Source organism: Panthera uncia (genome assembly GCF_023721935.1).
Source record: "Panthera uncia isolate 11264 chromosome D3 unlocalized genomic scaffold, Puncia_PCG_1.0 HiC_scaffold_9, whole genome shotgun sequence".
Taxonomy (NCBI): domain Eukaryota; kingdom Metazoa; phylum Chordata; class Mammalia; order Carnivora; family Felidae; genus Panthera; species Panthera uncia.
This window is the reverse complement of record NW_026057587.1, coordinates 4,512,555-4,527,924: the sequence shown is the minus strand read 5'-3', so window position 1 is coordinate 4,527,924 and position 15,370 is coordinate 4,512,555. Positions and strand designations below refer to the sequence as shown.

General features: G+C 61.4%; 1 protein-coding gene across 1 annotated transcript in view; it reads left to right on the top strand.

Moving 5' to 3' along the window:
* Positions 1-15,370, top strand: part of GALNT9 (polypeptide N-acetylgalactosaminyltransferase 9) — an 86,286-nt gene that overhangs the window by 14,416 nt on the left and 56,500 nt on the right. Inside the window, exon 2 of the mRNA XM_049620707.1 lies at positions 10,605-10,785. Within this exon, the coding sequence (XP_049476664.1) occupies positions 10,605-10,785 (181 nt within the window). The remainder of the gene's footprint in view (positions 1-10,604; positions 10,786-15,370) is intronic.

The window sequence follows — 15,370 nt, the reverse complement described above, 5'->3', positions numbered from 1 at the left end:
CCGCATTCATTCATGTCTGCATTCATTCGTTCCCGCATTCATTCATGCCTGCATTCATTCGTTCCCGCGTGCATGCATTCTCTCACATTTAGGCGCTCGGTGAGCACCTACTATGGACCAGGTCCTGGGGCTGCGGGAGCCAGCGAGGCAGGCAGTCCTGCCCTTGGAGGTCGGGAGGCAAGGTGAAGGAGGGGCCGCATCCTCCGTCCTCGGCCAAAGGGGCTCCCGGACAGACCCAGCCGGACTCTCGGCTCTTTGGGGTCTGGCCCTGCATCCCCACTGCCGTCCCCAGAGCGCAGGCCCTGGAGTTCCTCCTGTTCGTGACCCCCAGGGCGGAGCTGGGCCCACAGGACCACACTTCCCGGGAGATTCGGTTGGGATCTGAGCAGAGAAGCCAGCCCAGTGGGGGCAGAGCGCACCCCTCAGAGGCTCGGGTGGCTGTGGGGAGGGTGGGGACCCCACCTCTCCCACCTTCCGGACAGCTTCCCTCGGTGGCCGCTGAGCGGCAGGACGCCCCAGTGTCCCCGTGCCCGCTCCTCAGGAATCGGGGGGCCCAGACTGGGGCGGGACGGGGCGGCCGCGTGACGCTCCACACGCCTACAAAGTGCCCGAAGGAGCCCGAAAATCCGTTCTGCCAGGTGTTTCCAGCCACTCCTGATTTCGTGTGCTTCGGCCCCATAAATATTCACGTTAGGACACTCCACTGGGCTCAGGGCGAATATGTCTCGCAGGTTTGCCACGTTCTGCATAATAGTCATGACTTCACAGTTTCGGAAGGGCGGTCCGTCTTTGGCCACTGACCAGGTAGTGGCCGGGGTCCCCAGGGAGCCTTAACAGACCGTCCGAAATGGAAGGAGCCGCCGCGCGTGGAGAGAGGGGGTGCGCGGAAGCCGGGGGCAGGGACCTCGGCCGCAAAGCCAAGCGGGCTTCTCAGCCATCAGAATTAATAGCGGGCGTGCTGGGCTGGCCTACATTTTCATAGGGCGGGGAAGAGGGGGGCCGGGGGCTGCGGGGTGCTCTGCTCCCTCCCGTTTCCCCGCCACCTCCACCCCCCTCCCCGTGAAGGCCGCCGCCAAGGCCGAGGGTGCAAGAGGGTACGGCCCGGAGCCTGGCAGGTGACGGGTGGTGTCTCCACCGAGAACCGCGGGGTCCCACGTGCTGGGCGACCTCAGGAGCGGGAGACCGACGGTGAGGGTAGTGCGGGCACCACAGCCAACGGCAGCCGGTCCCGTCTCTGCCCTGGTGCCCCGGCGCGCGAGGCATGCGTGGTGACGGGCGGGGAACGTCAGGGGGATGGGATTCCTGCACCTGCCCTTCCAGGCTCCCGGGCTGTGGGGGGGGCCTTGTGCCCCACTTAGGGGGCTTTCCGGACCTCTGACTTCTGTCCCCCACCGCGCCCCCCACCCCCGTGTCCTTGAAATGTCAAGTTCGCGGTGTTCAGGACAGCCCCTCCCCCACCCCCAGAAGCACACTCACGTCACCCTCTCCCTTTTTTTCTCATTTGTCCGCGCAGTGTCTCCCCCTCTTGTCAGAGATCCGCTGCTTTTTAGCAGTTGGTGTTTCCGACCCAGGGCTCCTGGTGGATTTCAGGGTGGCGGGTCAGTGGGCTGCCCCTGGGAGCCCCTGGGTGCTGGCTGAGCGTGCGCCCCCCCAGCCTCCCCCCCCCCCCCCCCCCCCCAGGCCCTACCCTCTGCCTCGTCCTCAGATTAGCTTGTGACCGGCAGCCTCTCCACGTGGGCCGTTTCCTCTCGGAATGTTGGCTTGAGTCACGGTAGCAGATGGAATCCGTGACTCAAACAAGCTGCGAGCTTGAAAGCCGCGCTTCCTCCCGAGCTGAAAACTCACGGCCGCCCACGTTCGCCAGGTACCCCGTCTGGAAGGCGTGGGTTGGCAGGTGTGAAGTCACTCTTCTGGGCGGGGGCTGGAAGAGGCCCCTGGACGGCCTGCCCTGTCCTTGTGTGTGTGTGTGTGTGGGGGGGGGGCCAGCCTGGCTCCCTCGCTCTGGGGCCGCACACAGGGTCCTGACTGTGTGGGGCCTGTTCTTCTTGGGGACGCCGAGCCCAGGGGACTGGAGGCCATCCTCAGGGGCCCAGCCCCATTTCATTCTAGCCTCTCCCTTCCTATTGTGTGGCCCTCGGCCTCGTGGTCACACGGTGGCTGCTCCAGCTCTGGGCATCGAGTCCTAGTTCCAGGCAGGAGAAGGGGGGAAGGACCGCAGACAAAGGCAAACAGACGTATACACCTGCCAAGTCTGTGCCTTTTACACACATTTCCGAGAAATTTCACCCAGCAAATAGATCTTGGTCACTTGCCACCCCTGGCTGCAAGGTCAGCCCGGGGAGGCGAGCATTTTAGCTGAACTCATTTCTACCCCAAACAAACTGCTGGCCAAGCATCCATAGTGTCTGCCACGATCCCTTTACCTAGAACCTCTCCCCTCCTCCCCTTCCTCCCCCTGCTCCCCCAACTCTGCCCTGCTTTCTCTCCCCCTCCCCCCCCCCTCCTCCCCCCACCTCTGCCCCCTCTTCTCTTCCCCTCCTCTTCTTTTCCCACTCCTCCCCTCCCCCGCCCTCCCCTCCCCTCCTCGGCTCCCTCTCCACCTCCTCCTTTCACTCTCTTCTCCTCCCCCACCCTCCCTCTCCTCCCCTCCCCCACCTTCTCCCTCCTCCTCTTCTTTTCCCTCCCCCACCCTCTACCTCCCCTTGTCCCTCCTCCTCCCACACCTGTCCTCCCCCTCCTCTTCTCTTCCCTCTCCTCCCCTCCCCTCCCCTCCCACACCCTCCCCCTCCTCCCTCCCCCCGTGTGAGTGTCCTGTTGGCGGCTGTAACGAGTGACCACAAATGCGGTGGCTTAAAACAACAGGAATTCATTCTCTCACACTCTGGAGGCTGAAGCCTGAAATCCAAGTGCTGGAAAGTTGACTCCTCCTGGAGGCTCTGAGGGAGACTGTTCCAGGCATCTCTCCAGCTCCTAGTGGCCCCTGGCAATCCTTGGCTTGGGGACACCTGACTCCATCTGTCTCCGTCATCGTGTGGCTTCTCTGGTGCGTGTGTGCCTCTCTGAGCCCTCTCTGAACTATCGGGATACTTGGCGTTGAATTTAGGACCCACCTGAATCCCGGACGGTCTCATCTCAAAGTCCTTACCTTAGTTACGCCTGCAAAGACCCCATTTCCAAATAAGGCCACACTCGTGGGTTCCAGCTCCTGGGGCCCCCATTCCACCCACCGCCCTCCCTAGCCGTCTAAACCAGGGCACAACCTCTCAACCTCGAGGCAGCCGTGCAAAACGGGGGGGGGGGGACGGGGAGCTGCCCGCCTGCACCTGTGTAAGGGGCAGGCGCGCCGTCAGGCTGGACCCTTCCGAAGGGGCTGGGAGCTCAGGCTTGCACATGAAACCTCTCGGGTTGAATTCCGGGGCCCCGGGGGGCAGTGCCCCTGAGACTCGCTCTGAGCCCCAAGCCCCTCTCAGTGCCTCTGTGTCGGCGGCTCTTTATGAAGTGCCCGGGCTGTCCATAGAAACAGCTGTCTGCCTCCCACAGCCTCTCTGCTCTAAGGGCATCTTGTGGCGTGGAGGTCCCTCCTGGACGACCCGGGACCCTCTGCGTCTCAGGGTCCTGATGGTGATCCCATCTGCAAGACCCATTTCCCAGCAGGGCGACGCAGCCACGGGTTCCGGGGATCTTTGGGAGCCATCATGTAGTGTCCCACACCTGTGCTGACAGATACGGACCTTTGGTACCTTAATGCTAGTTTTTCCGGACCGCGGCTGGGTTGCTGCTATGCAGAGTGGCTCTGTCTTGCTGCCTTCTCTGGAAAGCCTGGAAGATCTGGTGTCTGAGGCTGGGTGAGGTCTGGAGCACGGGGGCACCCACCCCTGGCCCCGTGACGCGGGTGCCGAGGGACAGCGTCCCCGGTCTCGTGAATCGAGAGAAAGTGTCTGGGCAACGGCCCCAGTCCCACAGCCGGGAGCCCCAGTGCGCCCCTGACGACCGCCGGGGCCCCACGGGTCACCACGTGTGAGTAGGCGCTTTCCGGGGGGGGGCAGGCACAGCCATCTCCTCCCCGCGATGGCTTCCAAATTACCTCACGTGCTCAGAAAGCGCATTCCCTCAGGTCACACGACAGGAGCTTGAAATGACTGTTCCCTAGCAGTGACCTCTGTGCTCTTCAGGAGCATGCGCTCCCCTCCGGCGACCCCAGGAGAATAAAGCGGGAGGAGCCCTGTGTTGGAAGGAAGCTCCTTCTCCAAAAAGCCAGGTCCCTGCTTCTGAGGCCAAACCCACCTCACGGAGCGAGGGCCCCAGAGCAGAGAATGTTCTGGAAGCTGTGGGTTCTCCGACCTTGATGATTCGCTTTCCTGGCCAGGGGCCTAGCTTTGTCGCCTCCACCCAGGCCCCGACCGTCTGGACCCCCGGGAGAGCCACTGTCTAAGCGGCCCCTGCCGAGGCTGGCCGTTCTGCCCGAGCCGGCCGGGCTCCCGTCCACCTGCTCCAGGATGGAGCACACCTGAGTGGGAGGCCTCCTTCTGTGTAGACAAAACCGGCCCTCAAACCCTTTGTTCTGGACGCTCTCTCCTGGCGATTTAACCCACTGAGGCACCGACCGACCGTCGGCCGCTCTGTGTCCAGCGGGAACCTGGGTGGGGACAGTGGGCTGCATAGGTGACGACCACACCGTGTGCGGGAGGGGGCTGGCCCCCGGGAGAGCTGGAGCCACGCGAGCTAACAAACACGTGCAAACACGCAGGACGTGTCAAGCAAAACGTGTATCTATCCGTTCGACAGGCTCTTGCGTGGTGGTTCAGAAGGCAATTGTTAATTATAATTGGGTTTTGCATATAATCACAGGGGAGACACTTCTGGCAATAATTTCAAGGAAGCCAAAAGCAGAATGTGGGCTTCTCCAGCCAGAGGACTGAGAGCGGGCGCGTCCCGCTGAGCCTCTCCTAGGGCAGCGTGGTCACCGGAGCCCGAGACACTGGAGAAGCCGGGGAGGGCTCGGTCATCGTGGGATTCCTGCCGACCTGAAGAAGGTTCCGGAATGCCTGCTGGAAGCTCACTTTTTGAGAAGGCATCAGGCCCCTCTTGGATGTGAAAGGGGTCCCCCGGATGCCCGCAGCCAGGACTTGTTTCCAGTCTGGGCGCCGTGATATGGCCGAACTCACCCTCCACGTCCTCCCGCCACACGGGCCGTGGGCGTTTGCACCGTCGTCCTCGTCTCCAGCCCGACTGGGAGGGCCAAGGGCCGGGGAGGGGCGGCCCCACGGACGGGGGAGCCTCTTTACCTGCGCAGGGGGGAGTGTCCAACTCACACACCTGCGGCTCGCCCAAGAGCACCTGGCCCTGCTGCCGCGAGGCGAGGCGAGGCCACACCGTCTGGAACGGTGCCGATAGGAACAGGTCGTTGTAACGAATATCCACGATGGCCAAGTGGAAAGTTGGTGACCGTTACTGGTTCCCTCTAAAATTCTCTGGGGCGCCTGGGTGGCTCAGTCAGGTAAGTGTGTGACTCTTGATTTCCGCTCACGTCACGATCTCGTGGTTCATGAGTTCCCGCCCCACGATGGGCTCCGCACGGAGAGCGAGGAGCCTTGCTTGGGATTCTGTGTCTCTCTCCTTCTCTCTCCGCCCCTCCCCCACGCACCATCTGTCTGTCTCTCTCGAAAGTAAATCAAAATAAACTTTAAAAAGTAAGATAAAGTTCTTCTTTCAGGTTTTAAAGTTTAAAGCACGCGGGTAGGAGGCCATGCAGCCACTGTGAGCTTCAGGGGTCCCCTCTAGGAAATGCGGTGAGAAAAGCACGTGGTGTAGGGCCCGCCACGGGGAGCAGAGGAAGCCCCATCGGCCACTGGCCAGTGTAACCACCGACAGCTGTCCCCCAGCCTGTGACCTGCGGAAGTCCCAGAGTCACGGGTAGCTTCTGTGTGGCTTCTGTTTGCGTTGAAGTCCTTGGACAGACGTTTCAAAGGTCGAGCTGACGCATGCAAATTTCCCATTGTTGTCAAAATCACATCGCATTCAAGGATGGAACCAAGAGTTTGGGGCTCCCATTCCGCTACAGGAGGAAGTGGAAAATTGCTCACAGGAAAAACCACCTCTCACTCTGGTTGAGGAGGTGCCTTTGTGATCTGCACCCACATCTGCCCGGGAGGGTGGCCCGAGATGGGCTGCGCTGAGCGCTGTCCGATGTACGGCTCCCGTCAGTGTGTCCGGTTGTCCCAGCTGACGCAGGTCTGGGTGGCCGTGTGGGCGGTGGGTCTGCGCCCTGGTCTCTTGGAGCTGCCCTGACAAAGCACCACACACAGCGACGGCTGGAACAGCGGACGGCTGGAGGCCAGAAGCCTGAGGTCCAGGCGGGGCGGGGCCCTGCTCCCTCCACAGGCTCCCTCCAGGGTGCTTGCTGCCTTGTCCGGCTCCTAGTGGCCCCGTGTGCTCCTTGGCTCGTGGCCGCGTCCCTCCAGGCTCTTCCTCGGTCATCCCGTGGCCATCTTCTCTTTGTGTGCGTGTGTCCAAAATCCCTTCTTCCTATGAGGACCCCAGCCATTGGGTTAGGACGCACCTCAATTCAGGATGACCTCATCTTAAGTAATTACCTCTGCAGAGACCCCTTTCCAAATAAGGCCACGGCCACAAGTCCGGAGCACCAGGGCCCAGCCATGATTCAACCCACACGGCCGCCGGGCCTGTGGGTCATGCGTTTGGTGGCCCGGCAGCAGGAACAAGGACGTTTTGCCCCCACCCCCAACCAGGCCCAGTGGGGGTGCTCGGAAGCCAGAACTCTGGGAGATGTGAGGACAGAGCCGTGTCTTTAGGTGTAGACCCCAGGGGCCTCGGCCGGCTGTCGGCCATCAGTTCAGTGGAATTCGGGCCTTGGCCCCCCAGTAATGACAGGCCACCTTCAATCTTCACAAGTTCCTCCTGGTTCCGTCTGCCCTCGTTACCCGAGGATCAAGCAACCCTGCCTCTCCGGAAGGATCTGTGAGAGAGAACGTGAGTCAACACCAGGCATCCCAGAAAGAGGGAAGATGAGTGTCCCGGCAACCCCACAGGGAGCACTGATATGCACGACTCCTTAAAAGCTAAATCACATCAGCAGGTTTTTAATTGGCGGAGCTCTAACAGACCTTCCGGCTCAGGCAGAGCCCTAACTGGGCTGGTGGCTCTGACTGTCTCCCCCCAGCCGTGCCCCCCAGGGCCAGCCTCTCGGAGCTGCCGCGGCTGCTCAGAGTTCAGGGGTCAAGACGCAGGGCGAGGCCCAGAAGTGACCAGCCCCGAACCCTTACCTGGAGCCACAGGCGGGTTCCACACGAAACTCCTGCTGGGACCAGCAGCACATGACCCACCCCCACAGAAGGCCGGGAGCCCCCTCGCCACGCAGAAGTGGGGTCCCTGGAAGGCAGCATCTGCATGTCTGGAAGCTTCTTGGAGATGCCAGTGCTCCGCCCACCCCACACCTGCGCACCTGCTGCTCTGCGTGGGCCCCTGCTGTCTGTGTCCCAGCCAGGCCCCCAGGACTACAGCCCCCGTTCCTCCGAGGAGCCCCCGCCCCCCAGGGCCGGGGTGACGGGGCGGCAGGGGTGCGGCCGGGAGCTCAGGCGCTGCTCACACTCCGGGGCTCACTCACTCACATGGTTTGGGGATGCCGCTTTGGCGCTCTCTGGGTTCATTTCTACCCAAATCAGTGCTGGGGCGTCTTCGCGGTGGAGGCGGGAGCTCTGAGGCCGGCCCGGGGGCATAAGGCATGGCCCTGCCCCGGCGCCCCCACCCTAGACAAGTGTCCTGTTCACGGTCTGCCAGAGCCTCTTGTTCATGCATTCGTGCTTTTATTGGTTTCGCTGTTCAAACCGCCCCGGGCCTGCTGCCGAGACCGTCTGGTGACGGTGAGCGCGGAGGGCGGTGCCTTGCCGGGGACACGCGTGTGGCACGTGGGCTCGTCCACACGTGAGTTACACGGGTGCTGGCCAGTGAGTCAAAGGTATATGTCTGGCGAGGTGACTTTGACAGAAACACAGTAAAACTGGGTTGTGTACTGGCAGGTTGATGGAAACGTGACCAGGGCCTTGCTCCCTGGCGCCTCACCCCACGTCGGTGTTCAGGGTGCTCCCTCTTGACGGGGACATCCCTCTTTCACTTTCTGTAAAAGCACCAAAACCGCGGAAACGCCTTGTGCAAATTTCACGGATTTTTACGGACCGCTGGCGGTCACGCGCTCTCCTGTGTCACAGGCCTCCTGCCTCCCTTCCCCTTGGAATCCGCTGCCCTCCCCGGAGCAGGTGCTCTTGTCTGGGGCCCGGGGACGTGGTGGCATGTGACTGCCGGCCGAGTTCCTGTGTCCGCAGGGCACATGCTGTGTATTGTTGCTACCTAAAAAGTGGACAGAAAGTCAAGATCCGAGCCTACCAAAATGCACACATTTTTGGAAATTAATAGCGTCTGGAAGGCAAGCGATGACGCCTTGACATTTGAAAGCTCTTCGCGGGGGGGGGGGGGGCACAAACCGGGTCGGGGGCTCGCCTGAGGCCCCCTCTGCAGCGAGCAGGTGGCGAATGCGGGCTCGCTCCTCATTTTAGAACCAACCTACAGACCAGTCAGGGAGGGCTGGGTCACGCTCGTCGAACAAAATGAGATGCCATAAGTGACCTCGGACAATGTGGGAGCGATGGCATAGCTATTTCTTTTTTGGGGGGTTATTCATCGTCTTATTTTTAAATTGTTATTGTTGTCAGAACAACAACATGCAAACGGCCTTGTTGACAAAATTTTCAGCGCATGATAACTACGGGGCTGCTAACGAGGCACAGCTCGTGCCGCGGACCTCTAGCTTATTCGTACACGGTTAGGAGTCTGTATAACTGGAGAAATATATGTGTAAATGAAACTTAGAGCCGTTGAGCAGAACTCCCGGGAGAATGCTAATTTTTCCTTTAACCCGCTAGGGAGTCGGCAGGCTCTGTCTAAAGTGACACTTCCAGAAATAGAGCCGAAAGTATTCCTCTTAAGGTCACAAAGGCAACCCCCGGCATCACCGAGAATAATGCCACAGCCGGGACCACGGGAGGAGGGCGGGTGGGTGGACTGAGCCCCCCCCCCCTCCCCCGCCTGTGCACCTGCAGGCGTCCAGGGAAAGTGACCATAAGATCCCGCGCATGTGCGGGGACAGAGCGGAGAGCTCAAGCCAGAAAAGTGCTGTTCTTTGCAGAGTGGGGCTGGCACAGGAAATGGTCTTTCCAGAGCTTTCTACATTGTTTGAATCTTCTGACCTGTGTGCATCTCACTTTTACAAGTGACTTTGAAAAGTGACGTGAAGAAGCCCAGTGAGTTTTCAGGGCCTGACCCTACAGGCTGGTTCTCTCCCTCTCCTCCAGTCCTAGCCCAGTCCAGCCCTCACCGTGGGCCCACCCCGCCCCTGGGCCCCCCCCCCCCTCCCGGCCCCCCCCTCCAGGCCCCCCCCCTTGGGTCCTCCACCCCCCACAGCAGCCCCCCCTCCCTTGGGCCTGGCCCTGAGCAGCGAACCTGCTGTCCCCTCAGGTTTGGGGGCACATCTGCCTTTGGGAGGTGGCTATTTACAGACTTTTGAAGGCGGAAAATGCGGTGCAGCACAGACGTTTAAAAATAGCATGATTATATGTATTTTTTTACAACATTAAACTAAGAAGCGGAAATGATTTATGTGTCACATAATTTTTCAATTTTACACCCAATGCGTACCCTTCCGTCCTACGTGGTTAACCGGTTTATGATGGAGGATTCCGGAAAACGCCGAGGTTCTGTGGCCTGGGGCTCCCCTGCAGGGCGGCAGCGTCGGGAGGGGAGGGATGGGGCCGGACTGGAGGGTGGGTACAGCTTGGATTTCGGTTTGCGCCCCTGGGGGGTCTCGTTGAGTAACAAACCTCGGGGGGCAGTGGCGCAGAGAAGAGCCCCTTGCCCGAGGTGTGGCCTCGGCGTCCGGCCCTCCCTGGGGTCTGCAATCTGGGCCGAGGCGGGACTGCGCACTAGTCCGCGCAGCTGGGCCGGGACCGGGGTCCCCGCCCCACGGAGAGCCAGGGTGCCGTCCCCACGCGTGCGGTGGGTGCTGCGCTGGGGTCCGGTTCCCTCGGAGCCGCGTTCCCCTCTGGCAGGAGTGGCCACTTAGAAGAACCTTCCAGAAGAACAAGCCCCTGGCCTAGCCTTCGGTAGCCCACGAGCACGAGCACACAGGCCTGGTGGCCCCGAAGCCCCGCCCATAGGCCGCGTCTCCCGCCTGGCCCCCCAGGTCAGCTCCGTCCAGCTCAGCGCTGGAGGCAGGGTCCTGCGGTGGGTGTCCTGCGTGTCGGGGGCTCTGGGACTCCCGGGAGGCTGCGGGTACTCAACCCAGCTAGCGTCCCACTGTGTGCAGGTCAGAAAGACCCACGACATCAAGGGTCGGTGAGCATTTATTTATTTTTTAATTTTTAAAGTTAACAGACTTTCCTTGAATTCCGAGCGTCAGGGTCCCTCAGCGAGCAGGGGGTTTGCCAAGTTCGGCCTGAAAGAAAGGGGCCGCCAGCGGAGGCTGGGGGCGGGCGCGGGAGGGCACGGGGGTCCCGGGGCCTGGCTGACCGCCCTCCTTTCCCGTTTCCCGCCAGGCCTCGCCAAGCCCATCGGCCTGGTGGAGGGGCCTGGGGGCCTGGGCCAGGGCGGCATGGCGGCCACCCTGCGTGAGGACAGCCAGGAGACAGAAAGCAAATACGAAGAATACGGGTACAACGCGCAGCTCAGCGACCGCATCTCCCTGGACAGGACCATCCCGGACTACAGGCCCAAAAAGTGAGTTCGCGGCCCTCCTCCCGGGCACCGCTCCCGCACACCCCGCACCCGCGAGCTGCGGCCCCCGGAGCACGACGACGTGTGCGCTCAAGGCCCTGCAGGCGGCACGGGGTCGAGACCCGGCACGTGGAGTCGGCCACACCCGCGACCGCGCCGCCTTCTGGTGTCTCTGTCGACACAGACGCGCGCAGGTGTAAGAAAGCCGGCTTGGACTTGCGTCACTGCTTGTGGTCCCGTCGCTGCGGTGGGGGCCCCCCTCCCCCACCATCTAAAGGCGTCCCCTACTCCCGCCCCCGGCCCCCCACATCTGTCGCCGGCTGCGGCCTGGCCTTGAGGCCTCTCAGGACTGAGCCCTGGTCTACAAGCGCGGCATCCTGTTTGAAAGCTCGTTAGGTGCCTTGGCGGGGACGAAATTGGAACAAAATGCCATATTAAGCGGACGTCATTGCGTGAAAAAAGTCCCGCCAGCCTGGCACCTGGGTCCTGGAAAGGAAAGGCAGGCTCGGCCCGGCTCCTTTCTGTGGTTCCGTCTGCAGAAGCGGGGCAGGCGGCAGGGAACCCTGGACTCCCCGGGGAGGTGCTGAGGCCCGGGCTGGGCCGGGGGTGGGGGAGGGGGTGGTGGTGACGGCAGCGCCGGGAGTGGGGGTCCTGGTGATGGGCGGGGCCTGGGCCCTGGAGGAAACTCCATGAAGGGGGCGGGGAGCATTTCTGGGCTGTGTCGAGAGGCCCTGGGGTGGGAGGCCGTCCGGGAAGCCCCGCGAGACGTGGGAGGGCCGCCGGCCCGGAGGGAGGAAGCGTGGGCAGGTGCGCGTTGGGCGTGGTTACGGGTGGGGCCCGCTGGCGCACGTGGTGGGGCAGCGGCGGATCCCGGGACGGCGGAGGTGGCCGCAGCTCCCCGTCAGTCGCTCCGAGGGTGAGGTGCCCGAGCGCAGGTCTCCCAGGTGAGCTGGCGCTGGGTGTCGGCGTGCGCGTCTGCGCGGGGCTGGCCGTGCGGTTCCCGAAACCCGTGCGTCTGTGCTGCGGCAAGGACGTTAGGTGCGGCCTGCTCTCTGGAGCCGCACGGTGACAGCTCCCTGCCCGGCTCTCCTGCTTGTCTTGTGACTTCGTCCCAGAGAGGTTCCCCCTTCCTGGGTGGCCCCGGAGGGCGGAGGCCCGGAGCGCGCGCTCCCGCGGCCTCAGCCGCAGCCACGGGCGAGAACACTTTTGTGTTCGAGGGTACCATCGATTCAGCATGAGTAAGGCCGGCTTTCCTCTTGTGAGATGGAATAACGATTCTTTGAGTAAAAAATGCAATTAAGTGTAAAACAGGCCAGTTTGAAGAAGGATGCTAAGTGAAGGACGCGGGGGACGTCCGGATGTGACAAAGTCACAGACACGGGCTTGAGTGACTCAGGTTTGCCACGTACCCAGTCTGTGCTCTGAGAGTGTGGCTGTGAGTGTTTGAGCGTGCACGTGTGTACATGTACGTGTGGATGTGTGTGTGCACATGCGTGAGTGCGCGTGGTAGTCCTGAGTGCCCCCCAGCGTGCCCCGACCTCTGGAGCAGGACCTAAATAAGTTGCCCGTCAGGCTTCACCCTGTGGCTGGAGTCGGGCGCTGTTCTTGGCTCTGAGCTGGGCACCCGCGGTGCCTTTCAGAGACCCCCCCGAAGCCACCCCAGGCTCAGCAACTCGCTGAAGGGACTCACCACACTCGGCAAAGCTGTTATACGCCCGGTGCGGTTTGTTAAAGGACAGAATGACATCATGGAGAACAGGGCAGGGGCCAGGGGAGCACTTAATTTTCCCAGCAATGGCGAGTGACCGCACGTAAGAAGAATTACAACAGGGGGCTCATTCGAGCCCTGGTGTCCGGGGTTTTATTGGCCGGCCGACCTCAGTCCCCGTCCCCAGAGGTCTGGCCATGCTGTGGCTCAGGGCTCCAGCATAGATCACTCCGCAGCATAGACTGTCCCACATAGGCGACGACGCTCTCGTCAGGCAGGATGTCCCAAGGGCTCAGAAGCCACCTCCCAGGAGCTGGCAAGGGCCAGGCCTTTCCTGTGCACGTGGTAGGAGTGGCCCCCACCTCCCATGTCACCGATCTGATCGTGGCACTTGCAGCCTCGGGGACTTCAGCCACCAGAGACTCTAGGAAGCCTGTCCTTGTCTGTGTCTTCGTCTGGTGGCAGTTGTGGCCACAAGGGAGCCCAGGGGGTCGAGGACACTTACCCCCGTCTGCCGTGGCCAGCCCTGGGCTGGGGGCAGGCTCTCCTGGTGGTCCTGCTGCATCATCCACCGTCAGAGCAGGACACGTATAGGACAGACGGGAGCGTGTGTGACAGACGCTGCTGTCTGCCTCCCTGGAATCCTGTTGTCTTTCTCTGGGCACCAGCTCCCCCTTCGCACAGGAAACTTTCTGTTCCAGCTGCGGGGCAGATCACAGGATTTGGGATTAAGGTGATTAGAGCATTGTGTCCACCACCTCAGCAACTGGCTCGCGGCTGTCACGTGGTCCGGGCCCGTCCAATCAGAGTGCACCTTGAAATTACCTCAGGCCATTGGGGAAAAAATCAGGCCTTTCAGTCAAAGTAAAATTGCAACTATGGGAACTTGGGGAGCGTAGCCATCTTATTATCATGAAAGGGAGGCTGGGAGTTCCCACAACCCACCCGTGAACCCCGAGGGCAAATGCAGTGCAGGGCTTGGCAGAGCTGGGAGGTGGGGAGGAATCAGGTTCCAGTGCTACCGTCCCGGCACCTGGATCCAGCTGTTCCTGAAGCTAGCATTGCAATAAATTATAAACAAATGAAAAGTCTTCTAGGCTCTGTAGTAAACTAGCGCATACACATATACGTTTATAAATCTTTTGCTTAATCAATTGGAATTTTGTTTCCTGCTTCTTAAAGCTGCAAGGGCTCTCCCTGCTCCGTCTGGCTCATCCCTGCACACCCTTGAGTCCCCAGAACGCTTGGCTCTGGCATCTCACTCTGCTGGGATTTGCCCGAGCCGCAGATGCTCCTCTGGGTTTCCCTTTGAGGACTGAGACCCACCGCCCTTCCCTGAGTGGCAGAGACTCTCCCTGTAGGAAGCCTCCGTTTGCCAAAATAAAAACCGACAGGAGCGATCAGCTCCCTGCCAGCCTCACGTCGCAGAAGACGTCAGGGCAAACTCTCAAAGGGCCGCCATTTACAATACGCCTTAGTTGATAGAAACCTGACTTTACAGACACTCGGACTGGAAGGGCACAGCTCCCCGCCTCCCTGAAGTAGACAGTGTGGGTTTCATTTTCTTACGTTTATCTGTAGCCATTTCTTTCCCAAAAAGAAAGGCAGAGGCTTTGTGATCGGGACATGCACAGACCAGCCCCGTCACGCGTGTGAATGACAAGCCGGAAAGAAGCCCTTCCTGTCCCGCCGGCTCCTGGCCTGTCTGGACGTGCTGCCCCCCACGACCCAGGGGACATCGTCGTGGGGGTTACTCACGTGCAGCCACAGCCCTCATGCACCCGTGGCTTAGAACACGGCCGCAGTAGTGTCTAGGGGAGACTCGTGCTCTCGTGCAGCTTGGCGAGCGCAGGGCCACTCGTGTCCCTGGGGCTTGTTTAAGAAGGTGCTGCTGGTGCTGCCCTGTGCCAGGGCCTTGAGGACCGGCATTGCCCACGCTCTACAGACAGGAGACCTAGGCAGGAAAGGTCAAGTACCCGAACTGGACCCGTGGGCCAGAGTTTGCCGAACCCCGTCGTGTGGCGTGCGTCCCCCCAGGCTGTTACCGTCCCCACAGAGCCCAGTGGGGCACGTTGTGTTTTCCAAAGACGGAATCTTCTCGAATCTGCCCCCTCCCCCGCCCCCAGGGTGGGATCTGTGTCCCTCTCCCTGAGATTGGCTGGCCGTCCTCTCAAGGAGGGCAGAGGCGAAGAGGGCGGTTTTCGGGGTTTCCACCCCGGCCCAGGTGTGGGCCCGCGAGCTGCCATATAAGCAGTCCGCAGGTCCTGAAGCCCAAACGTGGTCGCTCAGGGCGCCCCGTGGCCAGGCCTGCGAGCGCTCAGACAGAGACGTGCCAGCCAGGGCCGGACACGCTGCAGCAGGGGTCGGAGGGAGTCACGCACAGACGAGTCCACGGAGGAAGGCCGGGCGGGCCGCTGCAGAGTGCTGAGTTCTGGGTTTGTGAGGCCAGTCGCCGTTTGCGGGAACCTTCCATGAGGCCACGCATCAGGAGCCACGCCTGGCGTCCAGTAGGCCCTCACCAAACGTCTATGGACGACCGAGCGAATGAGTACATGAGTGCAGTTCAGTCTATGCCCGTTTTAAGCTTTCAGAGTTCGATTGAAACGAATCTGCACAATGAGAAACGGCCTTGCTCTTGGATTCTGACAGGTGCAGCCGCGAGAAACACACGTGGGATGTGGGAGTGTGTGTGTGTGTGCGCGCGTATGTGTGTCTGCACGTGTGCGTGTGCCTACCCACGTGTGCCTGTGTGTGCACGTGTACACGTGCGTGGTACGTGTGTGTATGTGTTACTGGGTGTACGTTTGTGTGCCTGTGCATGTGTACACACATGTGTACGTTAACGCATGTGCAAGTGTGCCTGTGTGTGCACGTGTATGC